The following is a 25,992-nucleotide window of genomic DNA, read 5'->3' as shown; positions in this document are numbered from 1 at the left end:
TGAGCCTTTGCTTTGGAAAGAGACGACACTTGGATTAGAATGTCGTCCAGATAAGGTGCCACTGCAATACCCCTTGGTCTTAGAACCGCTAGAAGGGACCCGAGCACCTTTGTGAAAATTCTTGGAGCAGTGGCTAGCCCGAATGGGAGAGCCACGAACTGATAATGTTTGTCCAGAAAGGCGAACCTTAGGAACTGATGATGATCTTTGTGGATAGGAATATGTAGATACGCATCCTTTAAATCCACGGTAGTCATATATTGACCCTCCTGGATTGTAGGTAAAATTGTTCGAATGGTTTCCATTTTGAACGATGGAACTCTGAGAAATTTGTTTAGAATTTTTAAATCCAGAATTGGTCTGAAAGTTCCCTCTTTTTTTGGGAACTACAAACAGATTTGAGTAAAACCCCTGACCTTGTTCCACAGTTGGAACTGGGTGTATCACTCCCATCTTTAACAGGTCTTCTACACAATGTAAGAATGCCTGTCTCTTTATTTGGTTTGAAGATAAGTGAGACATGTGGAACCTTCCCCTTGGGGGTAGTTCCTTGAATTGTAGAAGATAACCCTGAGAGACTATTTCTAGTGCCCAGGGATCCTGAACATCTCTTGTCCAAGCCTAAACAAAGAGAGAGAGTCTGCCCCCTACTAGATCCGGTCCCGGATCGGGGGCTACCCCTTCATGCTGTTTTGGTAGCAGCAGCAGCAGGCTTCTTGGCCTGTTTACCCTTGTTCCAGCCTTGCATTGGTTTCCAAGCTGGTTTAGTCTGGGAAGCGTTACCCTCTTGTCTACAGGCTGCAGAGTTGGAAGCCGGTCCGTTCCTGAAATTGCGAAAGGAACGAAAATTGGACTTATTCTTAGCCTTGAAAGGTCTATCTTGTGGGAGGGCATGGCCCTTTCCCCCAGTGATGTCTGAAATAATCTCTTTCAATTCTGGCCCAAAAAGGGTCTTACCCTTGAAAGGGATATTAAGCAATTTTGTCTTGGAAGATACATCCGACGACCAAGACTTTAGCCAGAGCGCTCTGCGCGCCACAATTGCAAACCCTGAATTTTTCGCCGCTAACCTTGCTAACTGCAAAGCGGCGTCTAAAATAAAGGAATTAGCTAACTTAAGTGCGTGAATTCTGTCCATGACTTCCTCATACGGAATCTCCCTACTGAGCGACTTTTCCAGTTCCTCGAACCAGAACCACGCCGCTGTAGTGACAGGAATAATGCACAAAATAGGTTGAAGGAGGTAACCTTGCTGTACAAAAATCTTTTTAAGCAAACCCTCCAATTTTTTATCCATAGGATCTTTGAAAGCACAATTGTCCTCAACAGGAATGGTCGTGCGCTTGGCTAGTGTAGAAACCGCCCCCTCGACCTTAGGGACTGTTTGCCATAAGTCCTTCCTGGGGTCGACCATAGGGAACAATTTCTTAAATGTAGGAGGAGGGACAAAAGGTATGCCTGGCTTCTCCCACTCCTTATTCACTATGTCCGCCACCCGTTTAGGTATCGGAAAGGCATCAGGGTGCACCGGGACCTCTAGGAACTTGTCCATCTTGCACAATTTTTCTGGGATGACCAGATTGTCACAATCATCCAGAGTAGATAGCACCTCCTTTAATAATGCGCGGAGATGCTCTAATTTAAATTTAAATGTCACAACATCAGGTTCTGCCTGCTGAGAAATTCTTCCTGTATCAGAAATTTCTCCATCTGACAAACCCTCCCTCACTGCCACTTCAGACTGGTGTGAGGGTATGACAGAAAAATTATCATCAGCGCCCTCCTGCTCTACAGTGTTTAAAACAGAGCAATCGAGCTTTCTCTGAAATGCTGGCATTTTGGATAAAATATTAGCTATGGAGTTATCCATTACTGCCGTCAATTGTTGCATAGTAACAAGCATTGGCGCGCTAGAAGTACTAGGGGTCGCCTGCGCGGGCATAACTGGTATAGACACAGAAGGAGATGATGTAGAACTATCTCTACTTCCTTCATCTGAGGAATCATCCTGGGCAACCTTACTATTTGTGACAGTACTGTCCTTACTATGTTTGGACGCTATGGCACAATTATCACATATATTTGAAGGGGGAACCACATTGGCTTCCATACAGAACATGATCTATCTGAAGGTACAGACATGTTAAACAGGCTTAAACTGGTTAATAAAGCACAAAAACCGTTTTAAAAGAAAACCGTTACTGTCTCTTTAAATGTTAAACAGGGCACACTTTATTACTGAATATGTGAAAAACTATGAAGGAATTATCCAATCTTTACCAAATTTTCACCACAGTGTCTTAATGCATTCAAAGTATTGCACCCCAATTTTCAAGCTGTTAACCCTTAAAATGTGGAAACCGGAGCCGTTTGCAATTTTAACCCCAATACAGTCCCAGCCACAGCCTTTGTTGCGACTTCACCAATCCCAGGGTGGTATACGATACCAATTCAAGCCTTCTAGGAACGTTTTCAGTGGATACCAGACCCTCACACATGCAGCTGCATGCACTGTACTCAAAAGTAACTGCGCAATAATGGCGCGAAAATGAGGCTCTGCCTACTATAGTGAAAGGCCCTTCCTGACTGGGAAGGTGTCTAAACTAGTGCCTGGCGATAAAAACGTTCCCCAAACAATAAAAGTGTGAAAATTACTTCAAACTTTCAAAAATAACTTAAATAAACAATCGATTTAGCCCTTAAGAGTGTCCACCAGTTAATAGCCCATAATAAGCCCTTTATTCTTTCTAAGTCTAAGAAAATGGCTTACCGATCCCCATGAGGGAAAAATGACAGCCTTCCAGCATTACACAGTCTTGTTAGAAAAATGGCTAGTCATACCTTGAGCAGAAAAGTCTGCAAACTGTTCCCCCCAACTGAAGTTCTCTCAGCTCAACAGTCCTGCGTGGGAACAGCAATTGATTTTAGTTACTGCTGCTAAAATCATACTCCTCTTTTAAACAGAAATCTCCATCTCTTTCTGTTTCAGAGTAAATAGTACATACCAGCACTATTTTAAAATAACAAACTCTTGATAGAAGAATAAAAAACTACAACTAAACACCACATACTCTTCACCATCTCCGTGGAGATGCTACTTGTTCAGAGCGGCAAAGAGAATGACTGGGGGGGCGGAGCCTGGGAGGGGCTATATGGACAGCTTTTGCTGTGCTCTTTGCCATTTCCTGTTGGGGAAGAGAATATTCCCACAAGTTATGGATGACGCCGTGGACCGGACACGCCAATGTTGGAGAAAGAGACAAGTGACTTTTGTTAACACAGATTAGAGTGAAGATAATGATTTAAGAGATGATTATGTTGATTATGCTATAAGTGGGGGTTCCTCTGAAGAAGAGGGACCCCAGCATACATTTAATGAGAGTCCAGTTCCAAGTACATCTTTGGGTAGCGATAGTACCCCTCACCAATCCACCCACAGTAACACTTCTACAGGGGTAGTGGGTATTCTAAAGAATAGAGGTAGAGGAGGTAATAGAGTAAACAAATATTCACTACCAGCAGATACACTACCTCGGGAGGTAGAGGACAGAGGACGGGGTGGAGGGATAGGAGAGGGAAGGGGAAGGGGAAGAGGAAAAGGAAAAGGCAAAGAACAACAAGCCAGGCAGGAACACTATTCCCTAAGGAAAGGCAAACAAAACAAATACAAAATATGAGGGTCATTAATCTAACAAGTATAGAATTGAGCTCTGAAGAAATGAAGGTTCTAGAATTGGGTCTAAACTTTGTTCCTGCTACTGACTTTAAGGCATTCGATACACTCTTGGATGTTAATAGGTTTGTGCGAAATTTAACCATCAAGAAATTTTACCACAGTGAAGAAATCCCAGAGTGTACGGATACATTAGAGACAGAGAAAAGAGAGGTATTTAATGACTGCTTTCTCTATAAAGACACTATAGATCTCCTAACATTGAGCCATCTGGAAAGAGAGAGTATGGGGACCACTTCCAATAAGGGGAGTCACACAGGGTTTAGGAACAAATCCAAAGTTTACCCCATCCATTGCAGAGGGGAAGTTTTGGAAAGTTTCCACAAGAGGGTAGAAGAGGATTTGGTCAAATTAAAAGCAGATTGCAGTACCCAAAGGCATAATCTCTCACATGCCGAAAAGAAAGGCCTGAGGAGCCTGAAAGAGAGGAAAGGCATAGTGATAAAAAAAACATAATTTATGTAAGAACTTACCTGATAAATTCATTTCTTTCATATTAGCAAGAGTCCATGAGCTAGCGACGTATGGGAAATACATTCCTACCAGGAGGGGCAAAGTTTCCCAAACCTCAAAATGCCTATAAATACACCCCTCACCACACCCACAAATCAGTTTAACGTATAGCCAAGAAGTGGGGTGATAAGAAAAAAGTGCGAAAGCATAAAAAATAAGGAATTGGAATAATTGTGCTTTATACAAAAAAATCATAACCACCACAAAAAAGGGTGGGCCTCATGGACTCTTGCTAATATGAAAGAAATGAATTTATCAGGTAAGTTCTTACATAAATTATGTTTTCTTTCATGTAATTAGCAAGAGTCCATGAGCTAGTGACGTATGGGATAATGACTACCCAAGATGTGGATCTTCCACGCAAGAGTCACTAGAGAGGGAGGGATAAAATAAAGACAGCCAATTCCGCTGAAAATAATCCACACCCAAAATAAAGTTTAAATCTTATAATGAAAAAAACTGAAATGATAAGCAGAAGAATCAAACTGAAACAGCTGCCTGAAGTACTTTTCTACCAAAAACTGCTTCAGAAGAAGAAAACACATCAAAATGGTAGAATTTAGTAAAAGTATGCAAAGAAGACCAAGTGGCTGCTTTGCAAATCTGATCAACTGAAGCTTCATTCCTATACGCCCAGGAAGTAGAAACTGACCTAGTAGAATGAGCTGTAATCCTTTGAGGCGGAGTTTTACCTGACTCGACATAGGCATGATGAAACAAAGATTTTAACCAAGATGCCAAAGAAATGGCAGAAGCCTTCTGACCTTTCCTAGAACCGGAAAAGATAACAAATAGAATAGAAGTCTTTCGGAAATCCTTAGTAGCTTCAACATAATATTTCAAAGCTCTAACTACATCCAAAGAATGCAACGAGTTTTCCTTAGAATTCTTAGGATTAGGACACAATGAAGGAACCACAATTTCTCTACTAATGTTGTTAGAATTCACAACCTTAGGTAAAAATTTAAAAGAAGTTCGCAACACCGCCTTATCCTGATGAAAAATCAGAAAAGGAGACTCACAAGAAAGAGCAGATAATTCAGAAACTCTTCTAGCAGAAGAGATGGCCAAAAGAAACAAAACTTTCCAAGAAAGTAATTAATGTCCAGCGAATGCATAGGTTCAAACGGAGGAGCTTGAAGAGCCCCCAGAACCAAATTCAAACTCCAAGGAGGAGAGATTGACTTAATAATAGGTTTTATACGAGCCAAAGCTGGTACAAAACAATGAATATCAGGAAGACTAGCAATCTTTCTGTGAAAAAGAACAGAAAGAGCAGAGATTTGACCTTTCAAGGAACTTGCAGACAAACCTTATCCAAACCATCCTGAAGAAACTGTACAATTCTAGGAATTCTAAAAGAATGCCAAGAAAAATGATGAGAAAAACACCAAGAAATGAAAATCTTCCAGACTCGATAATATATCTTCCTAGATACAGTTTTACGAGCCTGTAACATAGTATTAATCACAGAGTCAGAGAAACCTCTATGATTGAGAATCAAGCGTTCAATCACCATACCTTCAAATTTAAGGATTTGAGAGCCTGATGGAAAAACGGACCTTGCGATAGAAGGTCTGGTCTTAACGGAAGAGTCCACGGTTGGCAAGTGGCCATCCGGACAAGATTCGCATACCAAAACCTGTGAGGCCATGCTGGAGCCACCAGCAGAATAAACGAACGTTCCTTTAGAATCTTGGAAAAAGAACTATAGGCGGAAAGATATAAGCAGGATGATACTTCCAAGGAAGTGACAATGCATCCACTGCTTCCGCCTGAGGATCCCTGGATCTGGACAGATACCTTGGAAGCTTCTTCTTTAGATGAGAAGCCATCAGATCTATTTCTGGAAGTCCCCATATTTGAACAATCTGAAGAAATACCTCTGGGTGAAGAAACCATTCGCCCGGATGTAGTGTTTGGCGACTGAGATAATCCGCTTCCCAATTGTCTATACCTGGGATATGAACCGCAGAAATTAGACAGGAGCTGGATTCCGCCCATACAAGTATTCGAGAGACTTCTTTCATAGCCAGAGGACTGTGAGTTCCTCCTTGATGATTGACATATACCACGGTTGTGACATCGTCCGTCTAGAAACAAATGAACGACTCTCTCTTTAGAAGAGGCCATGACTGAAGAGCTCTGAAAATTGCACGGAGTTCCAAAAATGTTGATTGGTAATCTCACCTCCTGAGATTCCCAAACCCCTTGTGCTGTCAGAAACCCCCATACAGCTCCCCAACCTGTCAGATTTGCATCTGTTGAGATCACAGTCTTGGTTGGAGGAACAAAAAGAAGCCCCCTGAACTAAACGATGGTGATCTGTCCACCACGTCAGAGAGAGTGTCGAACAATCTGTTTTAAAGATATTAATTGAGATATCTTTGTATAATCCCTGCACCACAGGTTCAGCATACAGAGCTGAAGAGGTCGCATGTGAAAAAGAGCAAAGGGAATCGCGTCCAATGCAGCAGTCATAAGATCTAGAATTTCCATGCATAAGGCTAACGAAGGGAATGATTGAGACTGAAGGGTTCGATAAGCTGAAACCAATTTCAGACGCCTCTTGTCCGTCAGAGACAGAATCAAGAACACTGAATCTATCAGGAAACCTAAAAAGGTTACCCTTGTCTGAGGAATCAACAAACTTTTTGGTAAATTGATCCTCCAACCAAGTTTGTAAAACTGATTTGTGGGTGTGGTGAGGGGTGTATTTGTAGGCATTTTGAGGTTTGGGAAACTTTGCCCCTCCTGGTAGGAATGTATATCCCATACGTCACTAGCTCATGGACTCTTGCTAATTACATGAAAGAAACATAATTTATGCTTACCTGATAAATTTATTTCTCTTGTAGTGTGTTCAGTCCACCGGTCATCCATTACTTATGGGATATATTCTCCTTCCCAACAGGAAGTTGCAAGAGGATCACCCAAGCAGAGCTGCTATATAGCTCCTCCCCTCACATGTCATATCCAGTCATTCGACCGAAACAAGACGAGAAAGGAGAAACTATAGGGTGCAGTGGTGACTGGAGTCTTAATTAAAATTTAGAACTGCCTCAAAAAGACAGGGCGGGCCGTGGACTGAACACACTACAAGAGAAATAAATTTATCAGGTAAGCATAAATTATGTTTTCTCTTGTTAAGTGTGTTCAGTCCACGGGTCATCCATTACTTATGGGATACCAATACCAAAGCTAAAGTACACGGATGATGGGAGGGACAAGGCAGGAACATTAAACAGAAGGAACCACTGCCTGTAGAACCTTTCTCCCAAAAACAGCCTCCGAAGAAGCAAAAGTGTCAAATTTGTAAAATTTTGAAAAGGAATGAAGTGAAGACCAAGTCGCAGCCTTGCAAATCTGTTCAACAGAGGCCTCATTCTTAAAGGCCCAGGTGGAAGCCACAGCTCTAGTGGAATGAGCTGTAATTTTTTCAGGGGGCTGCTGTCCAGCAGTCTCATAGGCTAAACGAATTATGCTACGAAGCCAAAAAGAGAGAGAGGTGGCCGAAGCCTTTTGACCTCTCCTCTGTCCAGAATAAACAAAAAACAGAGAAGAAGTTTGTCGAAAATCTTTAGTTGCCCTTAAGTAGAACTTCAGGGCACGGACTACATCCAGATTATGTAAAAGACGTTCCTTCTTCGAAGAAGGATTAGGAAACAATGATGGAACAACAATCTCTTGATTGATATTCCTGTTAGAAACTACCTTAGGTAAAAACCCAGGTTTAGTACGCAGAACTACCTTGTCTGAATGAAAAATCAGATAAGGAGAATCACAATGTAAGGCAGATAACTCAGAGACTCTTCGAGCCGAGGAAATAGCCATCAAAAACAGAACTTTCCAAGATAACAGCTTAATATCAATGGAATGAAGGGGTTCAAACGGAACACCTTGAAGAACTTTAAGAACTAAGTTTAAACTCCACGGTGGAGCAACAGTCTTAAACACAGGCTTAATCCTAGCCAAAGCCTGACAAAAAGCCTGAACGTCTGGAACGTCTGCCAGACATATGTGTAAAAGAATAGACAGAGCAGAAATCTGTCCCTTTAACGAACTAGCAGATAAACCCTTTTCAAAACCCTCTTGTAGAAAAGACAATATCCTAGGAATCCTGACCTTACTCCATGAGTAACTCTTGGATTCACACCAGTATAAATATTTACGCCAAATCTTATGGTAAATCTTTCTGGTAACAGGTTTCCGAGCCTGTATTAATGTATCAATAACCGACTCCGAGAAACCACGCTTTGATAGAATCAAGCGTTCAATCTCCATGCAGTCAGCCTCAGAGAAATTAGGCTTGGATGGTTGAAAGGACCCTGAATTAGAAGGTCCTGCCTCAGAGGCAGAGACCATTGTGGACAGGACGACATGTCCACTAGGTCTGCATAGCAGGTCCTGTGTGGCCACGCAGGCGCTATCAAAATCACCGAAGCTCTCTCCTGTTTGATCCTGGCAATCAATCGAGGCAGCAACGGAAACGGAGGAAACACATAAGCCATCTTGAAACCCCAAGGAGCTGCTAGAGCATCTATCAGCACCGCTCCCGGGTCGCTGGATCTGGATCCATAACAAGGAAGCTTGGCGTTCTGGCGAGACGCCATGAGATCCAGTTCTGGTTTGCCCCAACGATGAATCAGTTGAGCAAAGACCTCCGGATGAAGTTCCCACTCCCCCGGATGAAAAGTCTGGCGACTTAGAAAGTCCGCCTCCCAGTTCTCCACGCCTGGGATGTGGATAGCTGACAGGTGGCAAGAGTGAGACTCTGCCCAGCGAATTATCTTTGAGACTTCTAACATTGCAAGGGGAACTCCTGGTTCCCCCTTGATGGTTGATGTAAGCCACAGTCGTGATGTTGTCCGACTGAAATCTGATGAAACTCAGTGTTGCTAACTGAGGCCAAGCTAGAAGAGCATTGAATATTGCTCTTAATTCCAGAATATTTATTGGGAGGAGTTTCTCCTCCTGAGTCCACGATCCCTGAGCCTTCAGGGAGTTCCAGACTGCGCCCCAGCCTAGTAGGCTGGCATCTGTTGTTACAATCGTCCAATCTGGCCTGCGAAAAGTCATTCCTTTGGACAGATGAACCCGCGACAACCACCAGAGAAGAGAATCTCTGGCTTCCTGGTCCAGATTCAGTAGAGGGGACAGATCTGAATAATCCCCATTCCACTGACTTAGCATGCATAATTGCAGTGGTCTGAGATGCAGGCGCGCAAATGGCACTATGTCCATTGCCGCGACCATTAAGCCGATTACTTCCATGCACTGAGCTACCGATGGCCTTGGAATGGAATGAAGGACACGGCAAGCATTTAGAAAAAAAATTCTCGGGGCCGTAGCTAACCCGAAGGGAAGAGCTACAAACTGGAAATGCCTGTCTAGAAAGACAAACCTTAGGTACCGATAATGATCTTTGTGAATCGGTATGTGAAGGTAGGCATCCTTTAAGTCCACTGTTGTCATATACTGACCCTCTTGGATCATGGTTAGGATGGTTCGAATAGTTTCCATTTTGAACGATGGAACCCTTAGGAACTTGTTTAAGATCTTTAGGTCCAAGATTGGTCTGAAGGTTCCCTCTTTTTTGGGAACCACAAACAGATTTGAGTAAAACCCTTGCCCTTGTTCCGTTCGCGGAACTGGGTGGATCACTCCCATTACTAAGAGGTCTTGTACACATTGTAGAAATGCCTCTTTCATTAGTAGGTTTGTTGATAACCTTGACAGATGAAATCTCCCCTGTGGAGGAGAAGCTTTGAAGTCCAGAAGGTATCCCTGAGATATGATCTCTAATGTCCAGGGATCCTGGACATCTCTTGCCCAAGCCTGGGCGAAGAGAGAGAGTCTGCCCCCCACTAGATCCGTTTCCGGGGGCACGTCCTTCATGCTGTCTTAGGGGCAGAAGTAGGCTTTCTGGCCTGCTTGCCCTTGTTCCATGATTGGTTGCTTTTCCAACCCTGTCTGTAACGAGCAGCAGTTCCTTCCTGTTTTGGGGCGGAGGAAGTTGATGCTGCTCCTGCCTTGAAATTATGAAAGGCACGAAAATTAGATTGTTTGGCCTTTGATTTGGCCCTATCCTGAGGAAGGGAGTGACCCTTACCTCCAGTAATGTCAGCAATAATTTCTTTCAAGCCGGGCCCGAATAAGGTTTGCCCTTTGAAAGGAATATTAAGCAATTTAGATTTAGAAGTCACATCTGCTGACCAGGATTTAAGCCATAGCGCTCTGCCCGCCTGGATGGCAAATCCGGAGTTCTTAGCCGTTAGTTTGGTTAAGTGCACAACGGTGTCCGAAACAAATGCATTAGCTAGCTTAAGTGCTTTAAGCTTGTTCATGATCTCATCCAATGGTGCTGTGCGAATAGCCTCTTCTAGAGACTCAAACCGGAAAGCCGCCGCAGCAGTGACGGGCGCAATGCATGCAAAGGGCTGTAATATAAAACCTTGTTGAACAAACATTTTCTTAAGGTAACCTTCTATTTTTTTATCCATTGGATCTAAGAAAGCACAACTATCCTCCACCGGGATAGTGGTGCGCTTAGCTAAAGTAGAAACTGCTCCCTCCACCTTAGGGACCATCTGCCATAAGTCTCGTGTGGTAGCGTCTATTGGGAACATTTTTCTAAATATCGGAGGAGGGGAAAAGGGCACACCGGGTCTATCCCACTCCTTGCTAATAATCTCTGTAAGCCTTTTAGGTATAGGAAAAACGTCAGTACACACCGGCACCGCATAGTATTTATCCAGCCTACATAACTTCTCTGGGATTGCGACCGTGTCACAATCATTCAGAGCCGCTAACACCTCCCCTAGCAATACACGGTGGTTCTCAAGCTTAAATTTAAAATTTGAAATTTCTGAATCCGGTCTCCCTGGATCAGATCCGTCACCCACAGAATGAAGCTCTCCGTCCTCATGTTCTGCAAATTGTGACGCAGTATCGGACATGGCTCTCGTGTCATCAGCGCGCTCTGTCCTTAACCCAGAGCTATCGCGCTTGCCTCTTAACTCAGGAAAATTCGATAATACTTCTTTCATAACATTAGCCATATCTTGTAAAGTGATTTGTAAGGGCCTTGATGTACTTGGCGCCACAACATCACGCACCTCCTGAGCGGGAGGCACAGGTACTGACACGTGAGGAGAGTTAGGCGGCATAACTTCCCCCTCGATGTCTGGTGATAATTTCTTTACCGGTAAAGACTGACCTCTATTTAAAGTAATATCAATACAATTGGTACACATTTCTATTGGGCTCCACATTGGCTTTTTAACATAATGAACAAGCAGATTCATCTGTATCAGACATGTTTAAACAGACTAGCAATGAGGCTAGCAAGCTTGGAAATTACTTTCAGAAATTTTTCAAGCAATGTAAAAGCGCGTTTAAAAACACCAAAAACAATTACAGTTGAAATAACAATGAACTAATTCAGTTATAGCAACCAAATCTTTACATTAAATGTATGAAATTAGCAGAGTATTGCACCCACTAGCAAAAGGATGATTAACCCCTTAATACCCAAAAACGGATAATCAATTTAACAGTTTTATCACAGTCAAACACACTGTCACAGGTCTGCTGTGACTGATTACCTCCCTCAAATATAAATTTTGAAGACCCCTGAGCTCTCTGGAGACGTCCTGGATCAAGGAGGAGGAAAACAGGAAGACTATGATTGAATTTTAACTGCGCAACAAAGCGCTAACAAAAGCCACTCCCACTCATATTACAACAGTGGGAGACCAGCTATAACGGTTTCTATGCAGAAATATACGTTAGCCATGTGGAAAAAATCATGCCCCAAGAGATTTATCACCAAAGTACCTCACAAAAGATTAACATGCCAGCAAACGTTTTAAAAAACAATATTTCAGATGTTGTGTAAAGTTATCAATAAGCCTGCTACCAGTCGCTTCTACTGCAGTTAAGGCTCATACATTATTTCAGTATTAACAGTATTTTTTCAGTCAAATTCTAGTACCTAGAAATTAACTCTACTGTGCATACATTTACCAGCCTGATACCAGTCGCTACTACTGCATTTTAGGCTGTACTTACATCATATGGATATCGGCAGTGTTTTCTTAGTCAATTCCATTCCTAGAAAATATTTTACTGCACATACCTCATTTGCAGGGGACCCCGCATGCTATTCCCTTTTCTGAAGTTACCCCACGCCTCAGAATGTGCGAGAACAGCCAGTGGATCTTAGTTACGTCTGCTAAGATCATAGAAAATGCAGGCAGATTCTTCTTCTAAATACTGCCTGAGAGAGAAAAAACAGCACACTCCGGTGCCATTTTAAAATAACAAACTTTTGATTGAAGAATAAGTAAAAAACTCCTAACTCCTCTCACGACCTCCTTCTTTGTTGAGAGTTGCAAGAGAATGACTGGGTATGACATGTGAGGGGAGGAGCTATATAGCAGCTCTGCTTGGGTGATCCTCTTGCAACTTCCTGTTGGGAAGGAGAATATATCCCATAAGTAATGGATGACCCGTGGACTGAACACACTTAACAAGAGAAATTACATGTTCTATCTGAATCATGAAAGGAAAAAAGTAACATTTAAAACTAACAGAAAATGTTATTCTATTGCAAAATATTACACATCCTCACCTGGCTACTTCATAATGCCCCCTGGCTGGTAAAATGTTCTTTGGAGAACACAGATTTCTAAATTATGTATTACTCTCACACATGCAAAGAATTGTGTTAATAATGCACAAGCTTGTAATTTTGCTTATATTATAAAAGCTTGGAACTATTTACACACTGATCTTCATGGCCGACAAGTACTTACACACAGTTTTAAGGACAGACTATCAAGGACCCTTGGCTTGCTTCTATAACCGACTTTTCATTATGTACACCATTAATGGTCTGAAATAATGTAACATCTTCTGAATAATGCTTACACATTTACATTACCAATATTATATTTAAAAATTGGCATTGCAGTTTCAATAAACATAAAATGCAAGTGATAAAAATACTTCTGCACAAACCTTCTCCAGTTCCTGTATTTTGCCATCTTTAACTTGAAGAATTTCTAGCACTTTTCGGTCTTTTGCCTCCGATTTAATTTTCTCCCTAAAAGAACAAATACATCTGTGATGAGCATTTCATTCAACTTGTAGTTAATTATTCGGATAATAATGTCATGATGACAAATCTGTAAAGCACAGAAAATTGTGTCATCTATTTCTGACAAGCCCAACAAAATTATTCCCAGTGCATATGGCAAAAGACAGCTAATTATTAACTACAATTATTATGACAATTTAATTTTTCTCTAAATGCGGCTAATTATTAGACATATGCTAGAGTACCTTTTGTTTAGAAAACAGAATGACATTTTATGTGGTTTGGAATGCATTTTGTATGTAAATGTGTATGCACAATATCATATTTTACTATTATATTTAATATATATATATATATTTAGTAAATCATATATGCACCAGAACATTTTTAAAAGAAGTCAGTTACCCAAACGTGTATGAAAACTAACATGGATGTTTTTTTCTTAGGAGATTTCCTTATAATCTTCAATAAAAAAAACACAAAGTATCTATTTCATGAGGAGTGAGGATAGCATGATGGTTTAGCTACTAACTTGTAAAGGGGAACAAAAAAAAGATGGTATGCCTTATATGTATAGCTTACAGGAGAGACGTAAAATAGGTGATGATAGAGATATTCATGTGCGTTAATGTATTTAATAAAACTGGGACTGAAAGCATTTAATAAAAAAGGAGCATCAGGACCAGGGGCCATAATCTCAGGTTGGAGGCTAGAATGTTAGAGTTATTTAAGAAAGAACTTATTTAGAGAAAGAGTGCTTGTATTCATGAAACAGACTAAGGAAACTCAATAATGCATATGATATGCACAAACTTCTGATTCCTCCCCTCAACTCATCTATATGGATAATCTTGTGTAAAGGTGAGTTACAAATAACAGTGACTCACAGAAATGTCCGTCTTTCCTTTATGATTCATGTAAATGTGTTTTGATTATTGTAATCTGCAATTTTATACCGGTCATACGGCTAGATTACAAGTGTTGTGGTATTGCTTTTAAAGCTGAAAAAATAGCCAGGAACGCATATTACGAGTCGTGTCGGTATAGCTTTACCGCAAGCATTTTAGCCTGTAACGCAACATCCATTACACACTCAAAAAAAATTATGTTTTTCTGTGGGATTTTCATAGCGCCAGTATTACAGGTTGTGCGTTCAGGCTAAAAAGCTTGCGTTACTGCATATACCGACACGATCCATACCGCCATCTGAGAGCAGTAGTTATGTATTTTGCAAAACAAAAATGTTTCACAAAACTCATAACTAAACTGTTACAAAATACACTAACACCAATAAAGGACCTATTAACCCCTAAACCGCCACCCTCCAGCATCGCAAATACTATTTAAAACTTATTAACCCCTAATCTGCCGCCCACCCACATTGCGATTATTAAATAAACCTAATAACCACTAATTTACCGCCCACCCACATGGCAAACACTATTTAAATATATTAACCCCCAATCCGCCGCACCCCGACATCGCCTCCACTGTTATAAAGTTATTAAAAATTAAACTATTAACCCCTAAACCTAACACCCCCCTAACTTAAAATTACAATATAACTATCTTAAAATAAAAACTTACCTGTGAAAGAAAAATAAACCTAACATTAAACTATAAATTAACCTAACATTACTATTCTAATAAAATAATAAAATTACCAATTAAAAAATTAAACATCTGGGACTTCCGGTAGGAGGGCGGAGAGAGCAGAAGCAGAGAAAAAGAGCTCCGCTGCTTCCAGCTACTTAACGGGGAAAAACCCCTCAGATCGCCCCAGAAAAAGCTGACACCCTTGGCAGGGACACCCTTCACTGCCCGGACATACGCCAGCAGGGATTCTGACAGCTGAATCCCCTACCGGAGAAGCAGAACTCGACCGGAGTGATCGTGAGTAGCGGCTGTAGCCGCGAGGACGCTAACCAGACAGGGGCAACAAAAGTGACTCCAGACAGCACAAGGAGCGAGGTAATAAGACCCCATAACACGGGCACGAACCCGGACACTGTTAGCGCAGTGTGGGACACAGAGTTAGACACTTCGCTAACGGCGGGAACGCCGCCATATTGCCCCACTGTTGCGCACATAAACAAGAAGCTGGCGACATCTCCTCACTGCACACTAGTGCGATTTAAGCCTGAAAATAATAGAAGGTGATACCAGACTATACGAGTGTTGACCTCCTTACCGTGCACAGCCCTCAAAGACCTAGAGGATATTTGAGCTAAAGACACTGGAGATAGACCCAGACACGCAGGGGAACACTAATACACACGCTGTCTAACCCTCGGCACGTCACTCCCCAACCCCAGGGAAAACATTGTCTGTAAAACTTGAAATAACATAGAGTGTGTAAAGCTGCATAGGGGACAGGAGGAGTATGAACTTTGAGACATTGAAACCTATATATTTCTAAGAGTTACCACAGACTACCACACCATGAGAGGCTAGAGGGCACAGGCCTGTCCCCACCCTACCCACCCAGCGCTTAACAAGCATCACAGTGAAATTGCATTCAAACCTATTTTGAGGCCTGAAAAACAATAGAGGAAAACAGCAAACTAGTGGTGTTTCCGGCACAGGGGAATCACAGTACTGGCGAAGTCGACTGACAAAATATCAAAGCTGCATGCAAAAGTATTATAACTCCTATATAAAAACAACAGGGACAATGACAGAGACTCAAAAACGCAGAGAAAAAAAAAGAGTCATATAGAGACACCACAGACCTCAATGGAGGCGGAAGCCTTGACAAATTCTAACTCTATGGACACCCACCCAATTGTCACACAGATATCTGCGTTGTTCCTACCAAAAATTCAGCAGTTACAAACAGGGATGGACTCGCTTACAACTGAGGTTAAGTCATTTAACGGCAGACTAACGCAGGTAGAACAGAGAGTGGCAGAAGGAGAAACCCGTCAAAGAGAAACGGAAACCAACATTCGAACACTGCAACAACAAAATGAGAGGTTGTGGGTGAAGATTGACGACTTGGAGAACAGGTCGAGAAGAAACAACCTAAGAATTGTAGGAGTCCCTGAATCCGTCCCGGGTTCGGAGTTAACAGAATTCGCAGAAAACATCCTCCCAAAGCTGCTGCATATGCCTCAGTCCTGCCTCCCATGCGTAGTGGAGAGAGCACACAGAGTGGGGGACCCACGAAAACAAGGAGAAAATAATCAACAATCACGCCAGGTGATGGTGAAATACCTTAATTTCAAAGCCAAAGTGGCGATCCTACAGGCCTATAGAAGGGCTCGATCATTGGAATACGAGGGCCGAAGAATATATTTATTCCAAGACTACTCAGCAACAGTTGCAGCCAGAAGAAAAGAATTTACACCCTACTGAAAGCAACTTATAGAGCAAGGCAGAATGGCAGCCCTCTTATACCCGGCGAGGCTGAGACTTCAAACAGCCAATGGCCCCCTGTTCTTTGAGTCACCAAACCAACTCAAACTACATCTACAGAGAGAAAATAGGCAGCGTCAACCACAAGAGCGCGAAGATCAGCCGGCTGATACTTAAAAAAAAAAGGAAAACAAAGACAGTTATCAAGGCCTCAGAAGTAACAGAGTGAAGCTCTTTAAATTAAAAGACATGCAAAACTATATCCTTTACAAGTGGGGGGGGGGGGGAAGGGGATGTGAGAAATTGTTTATTGCTTATTATATTGTTGTGAATTGTTATTTGAATTTATCCTCTTTACACAAGTTTTAAAACAAGGAAAAAGTTTATAGCTATTAGCCAGACTGCTTATTATTATCTATTTCAGTGATAGATCGACAACATCAATTCCCAGGGCGCTTCCTCAGGGGAGAATAGACAAACTCTCGACACTGCATAGAACAGTAAGTACAGTTTACCACGCAATACCCCACCAACTACATAAGACACGTCATATTTCACAACCTTGACAAATTGAGATACCCATACAGTACAAGATACTCACATTAAGAAAAATGAAAATCACCACATGGAATGTAGGGGGGATAACATCCCCCATTAAAAGAAAGGCGATACTGAGACAGTTAAACACAAAAAAAACTGACATTGCCATACTAGAAGAAACACATCTCACGCAAATAGAACACCAAAAGCTTAAACAGGGCTGGGTGGGAGAAGTGTTTTACACATCATACGAAAAGAAAAGAGCGAGAGGGATTGCAATGCTGTTCCACAAGGGACTGACCTATGACATCTCACAGGTGATCACGGACACAGAAGGTAGATATCTGATTATAAAACTAAAGATAGATACACTATACCTAATACTCTGCGGGGTCTATGGCCCGCAGACACAGAAAAGACAATTTCTAACACATCTTCAAAGCAAGCTTATTCAATTCTCAGACCTACCTATTATAGTGGGTGGAGACTACAATATAGCTCCGCAGACACCAGCGGATAGATTCCGCAACCCCAATAGCGACACAAAACCAAACTAACCATGGTCGGGATCTAGGAGAGAAACTTTAATTCTTAAAAACTTTAGAAATAGTTTAGATCTTTCAGATGTCTGGAGAGAGAGAAATCCAGAGGCACGAGACTACACATGTGCACACCCATCTAAAACCACACTCTCCCGGATAGACTATTTCCTAATCTCAAGTCAGTTATGTGCTAGAGTAGGGGACATTAGAATAGATCCCATAACCATCTCAGACCATTCTCCTGTGACACTAGATCTAACTACTGACGCCCCCCAAAGAAGGAGGTGCGGGTGGAAATTCCCCACACACCTATACCACGACCTCAACCTACGTAAGCACTTGGTGGGAGAGTGGCTAGTCTACAAGGATCTTAATGTGCAACACTTAAATGACATCTCACTGTTCTGGGAAACGGCAAAGGCGGTACTAAGAGGGGGGATCACAACTTACACAATTAGAACAACTAAAATCAGTAGAAGGAGGGGAGACCTACTTCTGCGCCAACTCCTAAATGCAAGAAACCAATATCTAAGACACCCGACAGAGCAGAACAGAATAAAATACAAAGACATCAAAACCCTCAGGGACACTCACCTTATTCAGACAGCAGTCAGAGCCCAAAATCGGATGCAAGCTAAATTCTACCGTTATGGGAACCGCACAGGTAAATTACTAGCAAAGATCACTAAACTAGCCAGGAAACCTAACACTATAACCGCCATACAGAGAAAAGGAACAATACTAACGAAGGGAGAAGATATACATAAAGCATTTGTAGACTACTATTCCAAATTATATAGCTCCCAAGAGGTGGGTGAGGAAACGAAACAAAATTTCTGGAGAGACATGGCCCTCCCACAAATAACGGAGGTACAGCTACATAACTTAAATAACCCAATAAGCTCCTTGGAGGTTGTTAAAGCCATTGACGCTTTGCCCTTAGAGAAAACCCCGGGACCGGATGGTCTACCGGGAGAGTTCTATAAAATGATCAAGGGAGAGGTAGCGGAGACACTCACTCTAATGTTCAACGCTATTATGAAAGGGAGAGCAGATATGTCAAATAGATTCACGGAAGCGAATGTGACTGTTATACCCAAGCCAGACAGAGATCTATTACTCACATCTTCATACAGACCAATTTCACTACTCAATTCGGACCATAAACTGTTTACAAAAATTTTAGCCAATAGACTGACAGAGATATTACCAGACTTGTTACATGAAGACCAGACGGGGTTTATTAAGGGTAGATCTTCAGTTAAGAACATAAGAAAATTGCAACTAGTGTTATCACACTATTGGGGGGAAAACAATCAAGAGGAAGAACAGAGGGGAGAAGACGCTTATATATTACTGGTAGACGCTGAAAAAGCGTTCGACAAGATACTGTGGGACCACCTATTCACAACTCTTGGGAAATTCGGGATACAGGGCGACTTCATGACAGCCACTCATGCCATCTACAGAGAACCCCGAGCAGCAATCCTAGTCAATGGTGAACCATCGAAACCATTCCTGCTAAAGAGGGGCACGAGACAGGGATGCCCACTCTCCCCTCTCCTCTTTGACCTGGCGCTTGAACCATTAGCAATAAAAATCAGAGCAAACACGGAAGGGTTAACTATAGGTAAAGAAACTCTACATTTATCCCTTTTGGCAGATGACATGATTCTATACACAAGAGAGCCCAGACAGAATATCCCTATTTTAATGCGCATTATAGCTGAATTCGGCCAAATCTCAGGATATTGTATAAATAAAGACAAATCAGAGTTGTTATGGCTGCGGAATAAAACGCCAGCAGAACCATTGCAAGACAATTTCAACATCGTAAGTAATACATTTAAGTACCTAGGTATCATTCTATCCAGAGACCCCAAACAGTGGTATGGCAATAACTATCGGCCATTATTCAAAGAGTTAAGGAATACACTACTAAATTGGACACCGCTACCACTAACACTGTCGGGAAGGGTGGGACTAATTAAAATGATTCTGTTTCCAAAACTGCTATACACACTACAAATGCTACCAGAACTCATACACAAACAAGACCTCCAGGCATTAAACAGAGACATACTGCACTTTCTATGGAAAGGGAAACGACACAGAATAGGATATCGCAAAATGACATGCACACCGGAGATGGGGGGATTTGGACTCCCAAATATTGAATATTACAACTGGGCAGCATTGGCTAAATATGTAATGGATTGGTTCCTGGACAGAAATGTCTTCACTAATAGTGGATTAGAGACGGAGCTTATTGCTCCGTGGTCTTTGAAAATGCTCCCACATATGACTCGCACACAATTAGACGAAATAGTGAGACACAATACTATATTCCTCCAACCTATCAGAGCGTGGTGGAAGATTTGCAAAGCTTTTGGAATAACACATAAACATACTGTATACCTACCCCTGCGAGGAAATCCAAATTTCCAGGCGGGTTTCACCACCTTACCTTTTAAACAGTGGGAAGCGAGGGGATTGACTACTATCAAACAGATCCTGACACCAGACCAGAAATCAATCAGAACATTCGCTGACCTACAATTAGATTTCAATCTACCTAATAAGCACCATTTTGCATTCTTGCAGATAAGACACTATGCACAGAGCCTTTTAGGAGCGGGAGACTTACCGGATATTAATTGCGAAGTCTACAAGCTACTGACCCTGACAAGAGGAGGACTGACTTCAATCTCACATACATACAAAGCACTCCAAACTGTGACTAACACGACCACCAGAGACCAACTCCAGTATACATGGAGTACACGGACTGAACAGCCAGTTGCAGACCAAATCATTGAAAATAGTGTTTTAAAGGTGAAAAAAGCATCCCTGTCAAATGACATCCGAGAGTCGCATACGAAACTATTACACAACGCATACATAACACCGAAGATGTTTCACAGGTGGAGTCCCGAAACCTCGGGGTTATGCCAAAAATGTTCACACCCAAACCCCAACATACTTCATATGATATGGCAATGTCCAAAACTTACGAAATTCTGGAACATGACACGTGGAACTTGACAAAGCATACCAGCGAAACGTACGTCGGAACTGAACTGTTCTATATTGAGTTTTATTGCGTCTCTACACTAGCCAGGACACCTGGGGGCTTAGCGCTATTGTCTTGCTACTAAAAAGGTTTTGGTTTCAGCGGTCACACTCCTGCTGATCCATTTACCTCTTTGCAAGTTTGGCGATTTGAAGCATTTGTTACAGCATATCTGCTTTTGTACCCTTACATTGTGGTGTTATCAAGGCTTATGTGACGCTTTTATATATTTTAAAATAAATTTGTATCCAAGTTTTGCCTAGTGTACTGTTTTCCCATCAGTATAAAGTGGGAGTGCGCATATCCTTGAGCTTAGTGGAAAGCTCCAACAAATGTGAGTAGTCATTTGTTACAAAACAACTACTTCCTCAAAGTGCCATTACAGATTCACACTATGTTGCAATTTTCTGTTTCCTTTTTTATGGGATCTCACTGAGGAATGCTAACAAGCTGAAAAACTCATCCAGAGGACACAGACATATCCTTGATTCAGAACTTTATTTGGTTTTCCTTTTATGATTTTTGTTATCACATTTATTTCACATGACACGTAGATGGGCAATGAAAGTTACTGGAGGGAACATAGAGCTGAATATACCCACAGTCATATTCCTCCACACACAGCCAGATATAAAAAAACATACAGCGTTTATTCACAATGTCATACTGTTTGCTAGAAAACTAATCCTTCAGAAGTGGATAGTGCCCGACCCACCAACCCTAACACATCTTAAACTAGAACTACATCAGCAGATGACCCGTGAACAAGTAGACACACAGGGAGACATCACAATACGGACAAGACACTTCCTAAACAAATGGGAACCTTTAATTTCCAGCCTAGACTTAGCACATCAGAGACAAATTCTGTACCCACTCAAAGATTCAGAGTTTGTGCTGGAAGCTCAGTTACGCGGTAAATGGAACATCTTTTAATTTACCAATTAACAACATAACGGACCAGTGAACAAAGTGAGACAGGAGGGAGAGACGAGACCCTGGGGGGGCGCCTTGGGATAGGTCAAGAGGGAATAGGAATCAGACCTGAACGGGGAGGAAGGGGGGAAAATCAATCTGTTGATATATGAAACCTACCATTGAATGAGAGACTCATTAATAATAGAGTTATAAGGACTCGATCTATGGAAAAGACTACAAAATGCCAGTGACTCCTGGAGAACTTTCTGTCTATGTTATTAGGATGTGTAAACTCTATTATTCTCTGATAAGTAGGAATATATGAAGCAGCTTGCCAAAATTAAGATAGATGAAGAGGGAGAGAAGTAAGAATTGTCTGGAGTAGCTAAGTTAATAAAATATAGAATAATATAAAATACAGTACTGTTCAGGGTAGCAATTTCTGTTATTGTATTTTGCAAAACTTTGTTGTACATATCATTTGTTGCTTTGTTCAGTGCTGGATATAAATAAAGAATTTAAAAAAAAAAAAAAAATTAAACATCTAAAATTACAAAAAAGAATTAACACTAAAGTACGAAAAATAAAAAATCACTAAGCTTACAAAAAATAATAAACTAAATTATCAAAAATAAAAACAATTATACCTAATCTAATAGCCCTTTTAGGGCATTGCCCTAAGTTAAATAGTTCTTTTACCTGTAAAAAAAAAATATAAAGCCCCCCCCCCCCCAACAGTAAAACCCACCACCCAACCAACCCCCCAAAATAAAAAAAACTAAGCTACCCATTGCCCCTAAAGGGGCATTTGTATGGGCATTGCCCTTAAAAGGGCTATCAGCTCTTTTTCCCTGCCCTTAAAAGGGCATTCAGCTCTTTTACAAAAGTCCAAAGCCCTAATCTAAATCTGATTCAAAGCAGCCAATAGGATTTCGGAAGCTCTCCTCCTATTGGCTGATTTGAATAATCAAATCAGCCAATAGGAATGCAAGGTACTCCATTTTGAAACGGCTACCTTGCATTTCATTTTGGTGTACAGCAGTGACCGTATGAAGAGGACGATCCACACAGGATGGGATCTGCTTCCAGGATCGCTTCATTCCGACCTGCCGGGATGAAGATAGAAGACGTCCCCGAGATGGATGAAGGTGTCGCCTCCTGGATGAAGATGGATGGGCTTTTGTAAAAGAGCTGAATGCCCTTTTAAAGGACAGTGAAAAAGAGCTGCATGCCCTTTTAAGGGCAATGCCCATACAAATGACCCTTTAGGGGCAATGGGTAGCTTAGTTTTCTTTTAGAGTTAGGTTTTTTATTAATATTTTAGAGTTAGGTTTTTATTATTATAGAGCTGTTTAACTTAGGGCATTGCCCTACAAAAAAAATTAAGGGCTATTGGTAGTTTATTGTAGGCTAGGGGGTGTTTTTATTTGGGGGGGGCTTCTTTTTTTATAGGGCTATTAGATTAGGTGTAATTGTTTTTATTTTTGATAAATTCATTTATTATTTTTCGTAAGCTTAGTGTTTTTTATTTTTCGTAATTTAGCATTTATTATTTTTTGAAATTTTAGATTTTTAATTTTTTTTCATAGTGTTAGGTTTTTTAAAATTTGTAATTTAGATTTTTAAATTGGCAGTTTATTTTATTTTATTAGAATAGTAATTTTAGGTTAATTTATAGTTTAATGTTAGGTTTATTTTTATTTCACAGGCAAGTTTTTTATTTATTTAAATATAGATATATTGTAATTTTAATTTAAAGTTAGAGGTTAATAGTTTAATTTAGTGTTTTGCGATGTGGGAGGCCGGCTGTTTAGGGGTTAATAGGTTTATTTAGTGGCGGCGATGTGGGAGGCCGGAGGTTTAGGGGTTAATAGGTTTATTTAGTCGCGGCGATGTGGGAGGCCGGAGGTTTAGGGGGTCAATAACTTTATTATAGTGGCGGAGATGTCGGCGGATTATGGGTTAATAGATTTTATTAGTGTAGGCGATGTCGGGGAGTGGCGGAATAGGAGCTAATAACTTTATTTAGGTGTCAGCGATGTTGGGGCGGCAGATTAGGGGTGTTTAGACTTGGGGTTTATGTTGGGGTGTTCAGTTTAAACGTAACTTATTTTTCCCCATAGACATCAATGGGGTTGCGTTACAGAGATTTTTCATTCCGCACTTCAGATGTTAGGTTTTTTTTTTCTAACACTCTCTACCCATTGATGTCTATGGGGGAAAGCGTGCATGAGCACGTCAAAGCAGTCCTTGGATTTTGTGAGATCTGGAGCTTAAAGGGACAGTCTAGGCCAAAATAAACTTTCATGATTCAGATAGAGCATGTCATTTTAAACAATTTTCCAATTTACTTTTATCACCAATTTTGCTTTGTTCTCTTGGTATTCTTAGTTGAAAGCTTAACGTAGGAGGTTCATATGCTCATTTCTTAGACCTTGAAGCCCACCTCTTTTCAGATTGCATTTTAACAGTTTTTCACCACTAGAGGGTGTTAGTTCACGTATTTCATATAGATAACACTGTGCTCGTGAAGTTATCTGGGAGCAGGCACTGATTGGCTAAACTGCAAGTCTGTCAAAAGAACTGAAAAAAGGGGCAGTTTGCAGAGGCTTAGATACAAGATAATCACAGAGGTTAATATATATTAGTATAACTGTGTTGGATATGCAAAACTGGGGAATGGGTAATAAAGGGATTATCTATATTTTAAAACAATAAAAATTCTTGTGTAGACTGTCCCTTTAACGCCACCATATCGCACGCACAAGGAGGCTTTTTAGTAACTTGTAATGCCAGCGCTATGGAGAGTGAAATAACTTTTTTGACGTTAGTTTCGCACCCTGTTTAGTGCAAAACTCATCATCTAGGCGATTGTGCGTTATAAATGATGGTAATAATAATTTAACTTAATGGGCAGTAAAGATGGTGCAACATCAGAAGGAACAATAATCAGAAAACAAAATCAAGTTTACTAATGTATTAGAAAAACCTTACAGTTAAAGGGAACATTTTTTTTTTAATTATATGTCTTTCACTGGAAAAAATATGTCCCAATTGAACTGTACAAAAATACACTTAGAGACAGTAAAGTCGAAATTAAACTTTAATGATACAGATAGAGTATGCAATTTTAATCAACTTTCCAATTTATTTCTATTATCTTATTTGCTTTGTTCTCTTGGTATCCTGTGTTGAAAACGGTTGTTACCTGATAAATTAATTTCTTTCATAGTGGTGAGAGTCCATGAACCTTTACTCTTGGAAATTACTCTTCTCTAACACTAGGAGGAGACAGTTTCCCAAACCCAAATAGGTCTATAAAAGCCCTCCCACCTCACACATACCTTAGTTTAACGTATAGCCAAGCAAGTGAGGCAAGAAAAAAGGAACAAGAGCAGGGGGGGAAACGTATTGCTGAAGAAAACACTAACCCCAAAAAACATAAGGGTGAGGTCTCATGGACTCTCACAACCTTGAAAGAAATTAATTTATCAGCTAAGCATAAATTATGTTTTCTTTAATACAGGTGGTGAGAGTCCACAATCCATTACTCATGGGAACTTATAGTAAGCCGTGGAGTCCACGAGTAATAACATAAATGGAGGGGATTTTAAAACATATTTTTTAACTGAGAAATTAAATTCACAATCCCATTTAAAAACTTCTTTTTTTTTTAATGCTCTTAAAATAAGTCAAACAAGCGGGGGAAAAATCCAACTCTGACAACAGCTTGAAGAACCTTTCTACAAAAGGCTGCTTCAGAAGAAGCAAAAACATAAATGTGGTAGAATTTAGTAAAAGTATGCAAAGAAGACCAAAGTAGCTTCCTTGCAAGTTTTATCAACTGAAGCCTCTTGAAAGCCCAAGAAGTGGCAACTGACCTAGTAGAATGAGCAGTAATCCGCTGCAGTGGAGGCTGACCTGCTTTTAAATAAGCAAAAAGGCTAAATAAAAACCATAGGCCTTCTGACCCTTCCTAGGACCAGAAAAAAAGAACAAACATAATAGAAGTTTGTCTAAAATACTTAGAAGCATCAATTTTATTATCTCAATGCCCTAACAACAGCCAAATAATGCAAAGATCTCTCAGAAGCATTCTTAGGTTTAGGCCACAAAGAAGGAACAACAATCTCTCTGCTAATGTTATCTGAAGAAACAGCCTTAGGCAAAAATGAAATGACGTGTGCTAACCCGACATGCGCAACCCGACGCA

General features: G+C 40.9%; 1 protein-coding gene across 1 annotated transcript in view; it reads right to left on the bottom strand.

Annotated features, from left to right (window-relative positions):
* Positions 1-25,992, bottom strand: part of CNTLN (centlein) — a 969,919-nt gene that overhangs the window by 796,795 nt on the left and 147,132 nt on the right. The window contains exon 3 of the mRNA XM_053702639.1: positions 13,271-13,355. Coding sequence (XP_053558614.1) covers positions 13,271-13,355 — 85 coding nt within the window. The remainder of the gene's footprint in view (positions 1-13,270; positions 13,356-25,992) is intronic.

This window comes from Bombina bombina, chromosome 2 (assembly GCF_027579735.1).
Source record: "Bombina bombina isolate aBomBom1 chromosome 2, aBomBom1.pri, whole genome shotgun sequence".
In the NCBI taxonomy this organism is placed as follows: domain Eukaryota; kingdom Metazoa; phylum Chordata; class Amphibia; order Anura; family Bombinatoridae; genus Bombina; species Bombina bombina.
This window is presented reverse-complemented; position numbering and strand designations above follow the sequence as displayed.